Raw genomic sequence first — 16,592 nt, forward strand, 5'->3', positions numbered from 1 at the left:
GTCGCATTATCCTTCTGTGCATAGCTAGCCACCTTTAGAAACAGGCCAGCTTTAACCTCTGCATAAAAGTTTGGCAGTGACACGGTAGATCCAGGTGGAAGTGCTCATTCACTTGACCATATATGCAAACCAGTTCCACCGAGACCCGCTGAGTGTAAGGACCATGAGTACGGCACGCCAGGGTCATGTGAACCCAGCAGCTATCATGGACTTCTGCCACCTCCATGACCCTCCAGTCACACAATGCCCAAACTCACCACGTGTGCCATTGAAGAACAGGGTCTGCCGCAATGGGTTCTGGATCACCACGATGGACCCGTCATACTGGTTCAACTTGCAATTGATCTCAGCTTCACCTCCTTCCACCACCGTGACGTTCTCTGCCTTTACTTCCTGGCCCAGAGCTGGTGAGAAAGAAGAAACAGAGGCTGATGAGACAAGATGGAGAGACATCCCATGAGAACATCCCATGAAGATCCAACACAATGCCAGTGTGACACGAAGAGGCTATTGCTGGCCACCGAGACACTCCAATCGCAAACATCCACAGCCACATACGCAGCGCCTAGACTACCTCCGGACACTGTCAGCAAAGGCCATTTACCTCTGACAGACCACCTAGACACCACAACCACAGACCAGCAGCTCATTTAAATTGACCATTCCACCCAACCAGAGACAAACTGGAACACAATATCCTGACATACAATCGTCCTGCAACTGTTTCCAGAGTTGGGGCGCTGCCATCAATGTTCCATAAATGACGTCAAAGGGAATGACTCGAGCCCACTCAGCAGGCGGCCGGTAAGTGTGTAGAAATTAACCAGTAGCGCATTTTGGAGCACACTGTACAATTACACGACTAAACCAGGGGGTGGGAGGGAACTGTCATTTACTGAGAACACATTTTACAATGAAACAGCCTCTATAGATGCCACTGGTCTTCCATCAGACATGCAGTTCTACTGATGAACCTACACAGTGCACAAACGATAATGTATGAAAATCAGATGGCTGCAGACATCTATCATTTGCATGACACAAAAGTGAGGTTCCATCACCTCTTTTCATCCTATTGAGATCTTTTTTTTCCATAACACTTCAGAATTACAAAAAACAGTGTCTTACTTGTGCTTTCCTTGCTGTTGATGTATTGTGAAAAGTGTGTGCAGTTGATATACAGAGATTTCAATTTTATGTGTTAGAAAAAATGTTATTCTACAGTCTTTCCTCCCACACTCCCTGTACCCCGGAAAGCCTGCCAGATAGTTCACACCACAAAATCTTCTCACTTTTCAGTCAGAGAAAGAAATGTAAACACCATTTCCATGTTAAAAAAATAATGAATAATTTTCCAGAAGAGATTGCCTGACATTTGACCTCTGTCTTTGTACAGCAAATGTGACAAACTGAGAAAAAAATAAAAAAAATAAAGGCCTTTTTTATTGGTCATTCACCTTCTGGACTCCGGCATGGTTAGTTTGGGGGTGCTGTAACCCCTGCTTCCAGGGTTTCTGATCACAGGACAAGGCAGGGTCCAGAATGTAATGGAAACTGGTCTGGGGTCGCGTGCTGAGCACCCCTAAACATCCGACGGATCTACGAAGTGCTCCACAGCACACAGATTGTGCTCTGTACAGAGAACACCACATCACTCACCCCTGGTGCCCTGAACAAGCAGAGTCTGGTGATCACACTTCTCCAGAGTTAGGGAGTGAGGCCGACTTAGTGGAAGTCCCGCCCTGCTCCCTTCCTATTCCATCATGTCTGCTCTGTTCACTAAAGCTCAGAGCCGGAAGGACCCAACATTAGGGGCTGACACCGTGTGGGGGCGGTGCAGGTCCTGGTGGGGCCAGCGGGGGAATCACCGAGGGTGAGAAACTTGCTCCCTATTAAGCTGTGTGACGTGAACAATTAGTAATGAGATGTTACTGCATTGTAACGAGGACTGATTGCTGCTGGTAGAGGGTATACTTAATGGACACTTGATTTGTCCACAAATCGAATCAATAAACTGAGCTGATTAATGCTGCACCGGCGGGGTCAGAGACGAATGGAGCGGGACTCCGCCGAGCAGACGCGGTGTCCTATTCAACGGTACTCGTATTAGACAACTGTCTAAGACGCTGTTGGACGCAGGGCCCGATTTAGAGACTAGCGGACGGGCTACTCCATTACAAGCGTGATGGATATCCCGTCCGCTGTATTCCAATTCCAATAGGATATAATGGAATCGTAATACGGCGGACGGGATATCCCTCACCTTTGTGACAGAGTAACCCCATCCGCCAAACTAAATCAGGCCCAGAGTCTTTTGTCTACGGGACACGCTGCACACATCCGGCGTGGCACAGGTCCGGGATCACAGTGTTCACATCACACATCTGCTGCCCTCAGACCTAATGTTACCAGCTCTTTAAAACGGACAAAGAGTGGGCTTTGGCTCCACCCAGAGGAGCATATCCCTCTCACTTCCTGCTATTGGATGCGTATCATTCCACTTTCCAGGAAGTGCTTCCATTGCAGTGCATGAAGGATTATTTTACTTCTGAAAAGTACAATTATTGCACTGTTTTTCACATTCAATTCTCCATTATGCACGTTCTATACAGAAAGAAACCTTTTTTGCTACTTTTTCTTAGCACTGGCAAAGTCAAAAAGGGTGGATCTGAGATAAACAAAATCTGTGCATGCAAGCCACATGAACAGAGTCTGTAAATACCTGTGTTTACATCTGTTGACACATTGAAGCCAGACATTAGCTTACTGCTTGTTGTCAAATAGCATTGGTTGGCAGAAATGCCCATTGTTCGCCATACGGGGTCATCCCACAAACAGGGGGTTGTGTGTTACGAGAACTTGTTCGTACCCCCGGTGAGTTGAGCTGTGTAGCCCAAGACTGGTCCTTCCTGTGTGGTATAGAATTTCTTGGGCACAAAAGGTGCACTTTAGGCTACTTTTGGCTTTAGAGGGCACCTTGAGGTTTGCAGGCTATATTTCCTGGTCACTCTCCGTAGGCCAGAGTTATGGACACTAGGACTGCAGCGGTCGGACAGGACTCTGTCCGTACCTTCCTTGACTCTACGGTGGGAGCTGTGTGATTGGGCAGCAAAGGAAGACTTGTCACATGGGAGGTGGTGTGAAAGATGGAAACAAATACAGAGTAGGCAGGCCAAAGGTCACAGCCAATAAAGGTCAAAAGTGAAGTCAAATACTTTCATTAAAACTTGGGCCCTCATTTATAGCTTGGAGGTGGGGTTACTCCATCACAACGGTGACGAATATCCCGTCCGCTTGAATCTAGATCCCATAGGACATTGTAGGATTTAGATATAGGCGTACGAGATATCCGTTTCCGTTGTGACCGAGTAACCCACTCGGCCAAACTCTAAATCAGGCCCCAAGGTTTTAAAAACACTTATATTGACAGAGCATTGCAAATTATGACTTTTAGTGAAACCTGGAGGTTTTTTAGTCCCTACAGTTCACATGATGTGACCCAACCAGTCAGTTGTTTTGCATCCAATGGCCAAGCAGCCTCAAAGCTTGGTCATGGGGCTTAAGAGGGACTTGGGTCCTGGATGCTCACAAAGTCATATGCCAACTGTTCACAAATGGTGTCTCCAAAACAAGGACCACTAGGGCAGCATTCTGTGGTAAAGGCCAATCCTGGGGAGTCCAAATGTGCCCTTCATATCAGGGCAAGAGGAGCCGCTCTCCGGTTATTGGTGGCAGTGGAATGATTGGGCTGTGTCCAAGGGATCAGGGCTCCTGGAGGAGACGTCACCAGAAAGGATTGTGTCAGGCTCTTTGCATGACCAGATTTAAAGGGCTGCTGCTGAGCCCAAGGCAGAGGAAGGACATTCATGACCGAAGCATGCCTAGTTAGAAGTTTGGGGGTCAGAGACAACAGAACCGGTCCAGGTGAGCATCCCACTGAACGTGCCACGTGGTGGTAGTCAATGCAACTAGCCCCTTAGGTAGATTCTTCTGTAACCATTAGGAAGGGTGAAGGATGAGATATTTTTAACATACCTATGACTCTCGACTCATTTAAAGGGGCATGACTGAAGTGAGGGAAATTGTCATATACAGGTGTGGTCGGAGAAGCAGGTAAGTTATGGGTAGCCACCCCCTCTGCTATGCTTGTCTACAACTAACACAGTCTGGCATCCCTCAATTGGAAAATCTGGAATCGCCACATGTCATGAAAAGGTCCAGCCCATGAAGGTATGTGAGATGGGACTGGAACATACCCTAAAGAATGAACCTGTGTATTTGTGAGGCGCAGGCTTTGTAGCTGTCTATGGGACTAAGAACTCGACGTACTCCTCACAAGGATCAGTGAAGATGTGACCTGGGACTGGAAAGGCAGGAGCAGGAACAGACCAGTGGTACAAACCAGTAACCAGTTGTGATTGGACTCTGAAGATTGTTGATTGGAAGTGAGTGGTGAAACTGACTCCCACTGTCCACAGCTGGTGACCAGAGCGAGCACGAATGTGGAAAGCTGTGAGTGTTAGCACTGATCTCACACTTGAGAGAGAGATGACCCAACTACTGGCTTTAAAATGGACAGAGAGTGATTTATCTCAAGTCAGAGGTGCCCTGGAAGAACTCTAACACATTGGAAGCCGTGAACTATGCGCCCTTGCTCTTCCGGGTTGTCTGGAGGCACAGAAGCCAGATTAGAGCCTTAAAAGGAGATGAGGCATCTGGTCGCCAGTTGTAGGTAATACACAAAGAATTATATTAATTTACATACTGAACTCCAGTTTAAGGGCTGTTACTCTATAACTTTCTAGAGAATAATAATTTTTTTATCATGTTTGGTTTCATTTTAATCATAAAATACTTTCATAAAAAGCTTTTCTATTTTCTAAACCGTCGCTAGAGGTTTATTACTGCCTGTGTTCTCAACACACCCTGTATGGAGCTAAGCCAGCCATTCCATGCCAATCGGTGCTAGAACACATAGCGGTTATTTCAGAAAAACTGTGATTCCGTCACTGGGAGCTAGATTATTCTGACACACCTGTCCCCTTCCCCCGTAACCCCCGCTCTGTCCCATCTGGATGGAGCTGGGAAGCAGGCTGGTCCAGGAAGCGCTCGCCAGGTCTACAGGGGTTTTAATTAGCCCAGAAATAAATCAGTTTAGCAGAACTGGATAGGGGTCAATCTCCCATTAAGAAAGAATCTTTGTGTTTAATTGCAGACAGCCGGCCACTCAGGAAAAGCATTTTCACGGGTCGCTTCCCGCATAGGCCCGAGGATGCTGGGTTGGCGGGAAGGGATGTCTGTTCCAAGCCAACAGCTAAGCATCTTCCCGGAGCCACCGCCTGCTCCAAATTGTAATCCCCGCAGGCCCATTTTTGTAATCCCGATTCTGAGAAAGCATGGACACTAGAAATATGCTTAATTTCATAGCGCTGCCTAGGGCTTCTGTCAGACAAAGTGAGGATTATTTCGACCAAAAAGGTTATTTTTAATGGCAGTGCCTTGAAAATGTGTTTTTGAACATTCCTTCCATATTTGGAGCAATTTATCTCCCTTCCTCCCCTGCCCCCTCCATGCCAAGTAGTTTTTCCTAGCCAAGGGCTCCATTTAGCGCCGGGAAGCCCCATTGCTTGGGCAGCTACGCGCTTTATACGTTTAATTAACATATTATAACATTTGGTACAGAAATAGGTCAACTTCACTCCTTTTCCGCTGCCCCCCTCAAATCAGGTCGTGTTTCCTAGCAACCCGAGTTCCACTTGGTAAACATGTCTATTGGGTACAAATTGGGCCTAGTTTCAGGCTGCCCAGCCTGTAATCCTTCAGGCTGGCAAGGGAGCCAGGTCACCTGACAGCTAGGGCTTTCTCTTCTATTTAAACACATCCTTCAGAGCATTCACCTTGGGCATCCAGGTAAGGGGCCATACACAGGTCACGGGTGCTGCAGATTTAGGCCTGTCAGGGTCTGGAAAGGACCTACACAAAGAACCTCTGCTTCCAAGAATCAGGACAGCATTACAGATCTTTGGAAGATTTTGATTGCTTTCTCAAAAATAGAGGCCTTTTCCTGTGGTGGGAGGGAGGGAAAGCTCCCATTAAGATTCACCCCAGTGCTCCCAATGTTGCGGCACTAATTGAACCACAGATCATGACTACATTTGGTGATTACTTAAAAGTTGCAGGTAATAGGTGATTATCAATAGGTCATGATGAAAGCGATGGACCCTGAGTGGCTGTGTCAAGCTGAAACGTGTCAACCTTAGTTTTCGTTTTATAGGATTCACTGCTGATCCTCACAATGTCACCTGTTTTTAATCTTACCCGTATCCTTTTTATGGACACTAATAAATAGGAAGTTGGGATAGGAGGTAATTTAAACTCACACTCATTCACTCACCTTCTCACTGAGATATCACTCAGTTCATTTGGATAACGGGATGCTGAAGTGGATGGAGACCCTGGTGATGATGCCACCCACAAAATCACCCCGCAGAAGTAACATTCACCCTTGAGGGCAGAATACGTGGCAGGGGGTCTGTTGAGAAGGATCTCAGGGGGCCTGGAATGATGTGGTATGAGGGCTCACTCCCTTTGGTTATTAGTGTTCGGACAAAGGAAGCTGAGTGAGTTTAAGAGACAGCTTCTTTCTCCCTCCCTCACAGGTTTATATAAAAAACTAAATATTCTGTATCTTTTTTCGGTCTTTCACCTTCTGGTAAATACATATAAATTAACGCAGAGCTTAAATGAAAATTATATACAAGTCATGCTATTCAGTAGGAGATGCACTATCATACATTATGAAACGTCTATTAGTTAATGCCTGCACCAGCCACAGAACTGAATCCTGGTTGGTGCACTGGAGAAAAGTGACCTGTGTATGTTTAGTGCTACAAGGTCCAAGTCTGTGGCAGAAAGCAGTGCTTAATTTGTGCTTGTTGTTTCCGGTGGAGAGCACCAGCACTTATTTCTGAGGATCGACGCTTAGTTTTCTGCCTCAAGCATTTACTGCGAAAAAAAGACACGTGGGAAAGATGGAGGAAGAGAAAAACGAAAAAGCGTCACAATGAGAGAAAGCAGAAAGCTGCAAAAGTGAGCTGAAGGGGCAGGGAGTGGCAGTAAATGGATTGAAGAGGCCTGAGATGGCTTCAGGATTACTCTTCCTCAGTATTCCATGTTCACACATTTAATTGCAGCAGTCGCGGGTTTAAGAGGAAAGGCTTTGAGCACCGGCACCTTTTTAATTACAAATTAAGCACTGTCCGAAAGCACTGTGAACATGTAAGTCATTACTTTTCAACTTGCATTACACACAGTAGCAGACAGGCTCCATAAAATGCACAAAATGGTTTAAGATAAAGTGTTCGCAAAATATAGATTTTTTGAAGACCGTATGTAGTGCAGTTTTCTTTATAACGTTCCTAAAAAAAAAAAAAAGCGCACACTTCACAGCTTAGCTGGTAGCTCCCTTACAATACCTCTCAAAAAGAATCAATGAGTGTTGTCAGGAAGCTTCAAGTGATTTCATCAATTAAAGGCAATACCGGCTGCCCAGTATCCTTCACATTCACAGAGTGACCAGTTGAGCACTTACATTTCTTTCAGGCAGCAGCCCCCTGGCAAGAAGGCTTGTGCAGCTGCCTCCCGTCCCTCGGTTACACAGCACAGGAGACTCTGTCTTACAGGGTTGTCTTTTCATCACAAGTAGGGGAACTCTTTTTCTAAAATTAAAAGGTAGAGGCAAGCTGTGCCCCTCAGACCCCCCTCCCCCGCCCAAATTCGACCCGTGTGCAGTGGACATGTACAGTGATGTCTGCGCTGTGCCCAGGGTCTCTCCTCAGCAGCCACCAGCAGCAGACACACCTCCTCAGTGACAGCCTCATGTAATGGAGTCTCCGGCTACATAAGAACTCGAGATTTTTAATCAGAAACACAGCCCCGGGGAGGCGGCGGAGCCCCCGCCCGAGCAGAGACAACAGCGCTTTATTTTGTGATTACCAGAAATCAGTGCGGTGGAAATCAATTACAAGAGGGGGGAGGGGGTCAGACGCCCACCGAGGCCCCCCGGGGGGGAGGCAAATGAAAATACATATCTCATGCTTACAGATACACTGGGAGGGAGGGCCGCTACTGCAGAACTAGATATGATTGCATTAGGCGGCAGGCTCTCTACTCTGGGGGGCAGGCCTACTCAGGGAGGGGCCAGGCTGGGCGAGCGTAGCAGGGGCTACAGAGGGAGGGGGAGACACAGAGAGGGGGTAAACTGGAGCCGGGGGCAGGGAAAACAGAGGGAGAGGGAAACCCCACACAGGCTTGCCACCCATAGGTGACATAGAGAGGGGATGGACTGGAGTGTGTGTGTGGGGGGGGGGGGGGGCAGGGAGAACAGAGGGAGACCCCTCACAGGCCTGCCACCCATAGGTTACACAGGGAGGGATGGGCTGGAGTGGGGAGGGGGCAGGGAGAACAGAGGGAGAGGGAGACCCCTCACAGGCCTGCACCCCGTAGGTTACACAGGGAGGGGATGGACTAGTGTAGGGGGGGCAGGGAGACCCCTCACAGGCCTGCACCCCGTAGGTTACATAGAGAAGGGATGGACTGGTGTCGGGGGGGGGGGGGGCAGAGAGAACAGAGGGGGAGGGAGACCCCTCACAGGCCTGCCACCCAGAAGTTACACAGGGAGGGGATGGACTGGTGTAGGGGGGCAGAGAGAACAGAGGGAGAGGGAGACCCCTCACAGGTCTGCACCCCGTAGGTTACACAGGGAGGGGGTGGACTAGTGTAGGGGGGGCAGGGAGAACAGAGGGAGACCCCTCATAGGCCTGCCACCCATAGGTTACACAGGGAGGGATAGGCTGGAGTGGGGGGCAGCGAGAACAGAGGGAGACCTCTCACAGGCCTGCCACCCATAGGTTGCACAGGAAGGGGATGGACTAGTGTAGGGGGTGCAGGGAGAACAGAGGGAGACCCCTCACAGGCCTGCCACCCATAGGTTACATAGAGAGGGGATGGACTGGAGTGGGGGGAAGAGAGAACAGAGGGAGAGGGAGACCCCTCACAGGCCTGCCACCCATAGGTTACATAGAGAGGGGATGGACTGGAGTGGGGGGCAGAGAGAACAGAGGAGAGGGAGACCCCTCACAGGCCTGCCACCCATAGGTCACACAGAGAGGTGCAGTCCTGTTAGCACAGGGAGGGCCAGGCTGGGGCATGGAGGGGAGGGGGAGACCCCTTGCAGGATTACCACCCATAAGTCACACACAGAGGTGCAGTCCTGTTAGCACAGGGAGGTGCAGGCTGGGGCATGGAGGGGAGGGTGAGACCCCTTGCAGGATTACCACCCATAAATTACACAGGGGGGTGCAGTCCTCATGGCTCATGCAGGGTAGGAACAAATCTGGGGAGGGAGTGTAGAGTGAAGGGAAGGCAAGCCCTGGCACTTTAAAAACAGATGTGATAACATCAGGCGTCTTCCTCCCTGCCATTAGTTGGAGGGGAGTAGGCCTTTAAGTGGAAAGAGGGCGGAGCGAGAAACCGACCTTCTCCAATGACATCAAAGAGGGCGGAGAGAAGAACAGACCCTCTCCAATGACAGCAAAGAGGGCGGAGAGAAGAACAGACCCTCTCCTCCAATGAGAGGGCAGAGGACGCAGAGAACAGACCTTCACCTCCAGTGGCAGAGAAGAGTCTGCAGAGACAGAGAGGCCTTCACCTCAAATATCACAGAAGAGGAAGAGCAGAGAGTCAAGTCCTCACCTCTGGTTACTGTGGAGGAGAGTGAGAGGGCCAGGCCTTCACTTCCAGTGACAGGGAGGATGAGGAGCAGACAGGGATTCATTTTCAGTGGCAGAGAAGAGAACACAGAGATAGAGGGAGCCTTCACCTCCAGTGACTGGGGAGCGGGCGATGAGAGCAGTGCTTAATTTGTGCTTGTTGCTTCCGGTGCTGAGCACCGGCACTTATTTTTTAGGGCCGGGGCTTATTCTTCTGCCTCAAGCATTTGCTGCGAGCAAAATACACACATGGGAAAGACTGAGGAAGAGAAAAATGAAAACGCGTCACAACGGGAGAAAGTAGAAAGCTGCAGGAGTGACCTGAAGGGGCAGGGAGTGGCTTTATATGGATTGAAGAGGCCCACAACGGCTTCAGGAGTACGCCGCCTCAGTATTCCATGTTCACACATTGAATTGCAGCAGTCGCGTGTTTAAGAGAGGGCTTTGGGCACCGGCACCTTTTTATTGACAAATTAAGCACTGGAAGAGAGGGACTTTAAGTGAGTGAGTTGCTAAAAGGTCGAGCCAGGCTCTGGCCCAGCTTGTGGTCCTCTCGGACCCTGAGGTCCAAAATGAGCCGAGCGTTCAGGTGAAGTGATATGGCCTAGCGGACACCGTTGTCCACCATGTAATGTGAGGAACCAGATGTGAATCCTTGCCTCAGTTTAGCATCTAGTGAAACTTGACACATCTCCCTGTGCTGAACAGAAAGGTGCAACATAGTCCATGTTTGTTGTGGAGCACTCTTATGTCCTTTGCTGAGGTTCGCAGTACGTAAACCTTCCAAAAACTCTTATTTCTGCCCCCCATCCGTGCTCTAATCTCACACAACAACAATTAAATATCTTTAATGGTCGCCTAATTGAAGTGTGAAACTAGAAAATCTGGGCTCAAGCCCTTTCAATAGTTGACCAAACTGTGTGATCTTAGGCAAAAACTTGATTTCACCAAGCCTCTTTTTTGTTGTTTATCTCATATGAGAGCACCTTTATCTCACATGAGTGTGCTGTACAAAACCCTCCAATGTTTAATTCAATCCGATGTACTAAGGTGAAAACCTTCCCAGTGCTAAAGAAATACACTTTTTTAAAAATCGTAATCTAATGTGATGTCTGCAGCATGATTTACTTGCCAAGTATGTTCAAGGCTCGGCTCTCCACGGGCTCCTACAGCCAGAGCAGGGCCTTGGCTCGGCTCTGGTTCTGCTGCCCCTGTTAAGGTGTTGGCTCGCCCACCACAAGCCTGCAGGGACATATCAAGGATTTTAGGGGCCCTGGGCCAAACCTGTTTTGGGGGAACAGCTTTGAATTTATGATCCAGTTTGAGCTCTTTCATGCCCTCTTTGGCCAGGTCACTGACAGTGCACAGACACACTCGTCCAAATTCTAAATATGTTTACATTTAATATTCAGATATAGTGACATGCTTTCAATATTGTAACACAGCAGCAGCTCAATAATATTACTGCAAATAATCGGACACCCTCCCATTGCTCATATGTTAGGTCCTGTTTTAGTCTTAAAGAAACTTTTTTATGGATGTTGCAAAAAACATAAAAACAAGATTTCTCACCAAAATGTCTGTAAAAGACACTCCCACATTACCCACATTAAAAACAGATTAAAGGAAACCGGCATTTAAAACAATTTATTTAAAAATTACTCAAAGGCATCAGGGGAAGACTCTCTGCAGAACAGAGATGGCTCTATCAAGGGGTCCCTGAATGCTGGGGCCCGGGACCAGGACCCACTTTGCCCCGGACTTAAACATGGTTGCACCTACAGACATTTGGAGAGAATGGAAAACTGGGCCTTCTGAGGGAAACGCGCACCCAAACACCTCAAGCTGAACCTGCCCATGGCAGCCTGTACTCCACGCACACCTGTGGCGATTACCTTCCCACAATGCCTCTACTTCCGCACAGGCCTCGCTTCTGGTCAGCGGCTTCCTCGCAGCACGACGTCCCTCCTTGGCCTACGCGCACCCCCGCCACACCCACCCAGGGCTTTCAGTGAGCCGGGTCTTTCCAGAGCTCAGTAGCAGCAGTTATAAAAAGCAGGAGCTGAGACGGGTCCCTATCGAGCTCTCCATCACAGCCCTCATCCTCAGGGTGAACAAAAAAAATCTTAACTGGGCAGCAGAACCGCCCTTCACTGCCTTTGATGTAACTTCAAAGAAGCTCGTTATAGTTCTTTCACCATCTCATCGTATCCAAACTGAAGCATTTTCAATATTTTATACACTTAATCCACTGTTGTTGCTTATTTATCATAGGCAACTAACAAGCATTGACAAAACCAACAGTCCTGGCTTGTTTTAGGTGTAATGTCAGTTGTAGTACATATCTGGATGCAATGACAGAAAGAAGCAGCTACATACCAGTTGGTGGCACACTATGCTGAGCACAGATTTTTAGCTTACTTGTTTTTAAGCCACACCGTTAATTACATCTGCCACACCCCTTTGAGAGACCCTCCACTTTTTTCATCCCACTTAAAGCCCTGTGCCCACCTGATGCTCGGCGCAGGCGGCGGCAATGAAAGCGCCCACCTCACACTCGACGTGCCTGTTTAATTCTAAAATGACAACTTAAGTGCTTCTAATGGCTCCCCGTCCTCCCACTTAAAGTGTCATCGCAAAATTCACTCCATTGATCGCTCTGCGGCTAAAACTCCCTTTTTCTGAAAAATTGCTCGGCCTGCGCGGGCGTGGGGCTCAGCAGACGATCGTTTGTCTAATGTGGGGAGGTAGGTGTGATGCTTGGGAAGGAGGATTGGCGATGCTGGGATCAGGGACAGAAGATTTATAACTCCTCAAGGTGGGGCGGAGGGGAGGGGTTAAGACCACTCGTTACCATAGCTGTCGCGTAATCCGGTACCCCAAGAGCAGAGCGTACAGGGTGGACATAGGTTTCCCTGACACCGGAAGCGTGGCCAGCGACATGTGCCGCGAGGCTACGGGATATAATCGATAATTAATACTCGCTGCATCCCTACAGCAGAAGGATGCTTGGACCAGTCCAAGGGTGTAACAAAGGTCCTTGTGGAGTGGAGGGACCCCAGGGTTTCTTATTTTGTAGGGGGCCTCTTCACATTTAAGTCATGCTATGGCATGCGTTGCAGAATGCGCTTTATAGCATGGAATAAGAAATAGTTAAACGCTCAGGAAAGCCACTCTGCTTTACCAAGCAGACTCCTCAATGTAGGGTGGGGCCCTCCACTGTGCAGAGGGCCCCCAATGAGCCCACTCTGCAGGGTAGGCCCCATTATATTGCATTAGGCCACCGTATCAGCCCCAGGTGCTTCTGACTCCTACAGGGTCTCCTTTCTTCCAGCCTCCCTTCTTGTGGCCCAAGACTTGGTTCTCCTATCCTGGGCACCACCTGCACTCTGAAAAATGTCACAAGGGAATTTTTTTTTGAACATAAGTGTCATTTGTTTTGCGTTTTCACTGCTTTAATTGTGATGTGTGTGTGGGGGGGTGGAGGGTCTCTAAAGGGGAGCGGCCAAAGAAGAGTAAGTAGGAATCTTTCCCAAAAGGTGTGGCCTATATAAATATGGGTGTGGCTTAAACCATGTAAGCTAAAATCCTTCGCTTTGCAAAGCATGCCACTATTTGGGAGGCTCTCTGTGAACGTTCTGTTATTGCATCCGGATATATAACACAACGGGCAAAGGGCAAAGACAAGCCAAAACTATTTGCTTTGCTAATGGATGTTAGCAGTATGTCCACATCACTATATGTTGACATCACTATGTGTTCTGCAGAGACGCCAATGATTGCATGTGCATGGAGACTGAAAGCCTTTATGATCCACCAATAGGCACTGAGAAACATGAACTGACTCGTGCTCCTTCCTAAACACCCACTTGGAAGCAACTCAGTTCATTGTAACCACTGTGTAAAAGTCATTTGTTGCAAAGAAAGAATAGTACAGAAACATCTAGAAAAAACAAATACTCTTTCAGAAGGTAGCATTGAGCAACAGTGATGTTCCCAGGGCTCCACCACTGACATGGATTGCCTTTAGGATTTGTATTGTTAATACTTAGTCGTCGATCAGTGTTCTCTCCTGTAAAGCTGAGGACAAGGCTTGATATAGTCATGTTTCAATCCCAGTTTTTAGGGCCCGGACCAGTGCTTAATCTGAGCTGGTGGCTTCTGGTGCTTGGCACCAGCTCTTAATTGTCAATACGGTGCCTATGGCAGTCTGCCACATGGTGGCACTGTTTGTCTAATATAGAGATTAGCACAACAACAGTTGGTTATTAATTCAATGTTCCTTAAAATGGCTATTACCTGTGCCATTCCTACAGATTTGGGGGCCTGGCATAGTCTGGATTGTCACATTTGTAGGGTTTCACGGTTACTAGGTGTGTGCACAGAGACAAACAAGCATTTGCAATGCAACGGGTCTCGCATTTCTCCGAGTAAGAGCTATTAGCAGTTGTAAACTCCCAACCGGACTTTTCTTGCCTCTTTAAATGGAAAAAAAGAGCACGATCGCGCTGCTACAGTTCACTCGTAGTGAAACCTATCGGCAAAAGTGCAATTATCTACATAACCGGCAAAAGTGCAATTAACTATGTAACAGGGTCGATGTCGTGCAAAGCGCTCGACTTCTGCCAAGCGAGATCGTGCTGCGAAAAAAGAGAAAAAAAGTAGTCCACAAACCGGACGGAAAACAGCGAGCCTCGCATGTTTTCAGTACAGATTCATCACACAACAGTGTACGAGCATTCTTGCACTACTGGTCTTGAATCACATGAGAAAGCACCTCTGCCAAACCACTAATAAACTCCACGATCACAGTGTAAAGTCACCACTTTTGACACAGTCTCTGGTATATCCTGTGCTCTTAATCAATCATCAAACCTTGCTTCTGCGACTGCTAGAACTCATGCCTTTTCCTACCAGGACTCTGCTCCAACAGGGAGATCACAAACCTCCGCCTAGTCAGTGACCCCACACACTCTGATAAGACCTCTCTCCATACTGGTCCAATGAGCCTTCCCCTCCATGCTGGTGAAATAGTTGCATGGCCACTAAGGATCATGGTACAAAGTAACAAAGTTAAAATACCCAGCCATCCATCCATTGTTTTCTTAGTTATCAGGCATTCTCTAGTTAGTTATAGAAAACCCATTGGCGACTACTATTTTTCAGATTAAGATCAACCAACTATAGCTCCAAAGACTAAACAGAAGATTACAAAAATTCACTAGAGGCAGCAGAATTTGCCAAATAACAAATGTTAATGATTGTGAGGGTATCTACTGAGTTGCTGCTCACAGGGAAAAGCTTCTCCATCCTTTTTCTTTAAAAAATGTAGAAAAAAATATATATATTGGAGATTGGTGTGCTAATATAGAATTAACAAAAACAGAATATTATTAGGGTGAGAACTGTGACTTGTGGAAGGCAGAAGGTCTCCAGAGCAGAAACAGAGACAGTGTGTGGTACACGGTGATTTAAGGTCTGCAGACCAGTGTGTTGTCGTCTTTCAGTGTAAGGCAACGGCCCCACTGAGTGCGGTGAAGGAGCGCGCTCACGCCAGCACCACACCTTATAAAAAGGTTTGTTTTGCTGCATTTCAGTATGAATATCTGCGTCTGTCAGGAAATCATCATCGACCCTTGAAGAGCGAGAAGGAAGATCAGCTGCTGAAAAATGTTTTCCACGGAACACAAAGGTTCTGAAGCCCAAGTGCAGGGCCGTAAGGTGAATCGATACAGAAAATTTAACAAAAAAGTAAAAACAAAAAAGCGCGATCGCGCTGCTACAGTTCACTCGTAGTGAAACCTATCAGCAAAACAGCAATTAGCTACGTAACCGGCAAAAGAGCAATTACTATGTAACAGGGTCGATGTCGTGCAAACCGCTCAACTTCTGCCGCGTGAGATCTCGCTGCAAAAAAAGAGGAAAAGTAGTCCACAAACCGGACCGAAAACAGCGAGCCTCGTATGTTTTCAGTAGTTGGTCGGTGCGCTCGAGGAGGGCTAACCACCGGAAAAGGCATAACGTATGCGTGCCTTCCACTAATGAAAGCAAGCAGATTTTAACAGGCAAGCCCACGAACCAATGAAAGACACTGACGTGACATGGGCGGGGCTCCGAGCCCTTTTCTAACTACTACAGCGTCTCACAAGCGATACGCATGCGCAATCGCATGTGACACAGGCTCGACCCTGAAAAGCACACACTCTCCCTCTCTCTGTTTTGAAAATCTTCAAACATGTTGGTTATTTTACAATATATTGAGTTTTCTCTCACTACCAATCTGCATTCATCTTCCTTTCCACGGCCCCTTAACCCCTCTCAGTGGACCTGCTTGCTGTCGAAAGTATTTTAATACTTGCAAGCCTGAGTGTTGGAACATCTTAAGCTCACACCCCCAGTTTTACTGCGCGAGGCCCCTGTGCCACGGGGTGCTCTGGGGGGCCGGGAGGGGCGCACACCCCTGGGGTGCTCGGCTCCTTAGAGAAGTGACCACTGAACCTTAATTCGGTCGCCCCAAAGCTGTGGCCCCTTTCCATCTCCCCCTGCGTTCACTTCTTCATTAGGCCCCCCCACTCTCAGACCGCTGCACCCCCACAAGCGGCTCCCAGACGTGCCCAGCTCCAGCTCTTAGCATTCACAGCGGGAGTCTGGAATCTACAGACTGTCAGTCTCAAAGGTCAGTGTGAAATGTCAGCCGATACATCAGCGATGCCCAAGGGCCGCGGAGAGCGCAGCGCCGCGAAGCCGAGACGGCACCGGGGTCCTGCGGGAGGGGCTCTTGACCACTGATGTCAGTGGGAGGGGTGAAACGCACTACGGATT

At 48.2% G+C, this 16,592-nt stretch overlaps 1 protein-coding gene across 2 annotated transcripts in view; it reads right to left on the reverse strand.

Annotated features, from left to right (window-relative positions):
- The window catches only part of CADM4 (cell adhesion molecule 4), a 905,868-nt gene that overhangs the window by 282,181 nt on the left and 607,095 nt on the right, over positions 1 to 16,592 (reverse strand). For both annotated transcript variants that reach the window (XM_069201342.1, XM_069201341.1), the window contains exon 2: positions 258 to 404. In XM_069201342.1, coding sequence (XP_069057443.1) covers positions 258 to 404 — 147 coding nt within the window. The remainder of the gene's footprint in view (positions 1 to 257; positions 405 to 16,592) is intronic.

Source organism: Pleurodeles waltl, chromosome 7, assembly GCF_031143425.1.
Source record: "Pleurodeles waltl isolate 20211129_DDA chromosome 7, aPleWal1.hap1.20221129, whole genome shotgun sequence".
Classification (NCBI taxonomy): domain Eukaryota; kingdom Metazoa; phylum Chordata; class Amphibia; order Caudata; family Salamandridae; genus Pleurodeles; species Pleurodeles waltl.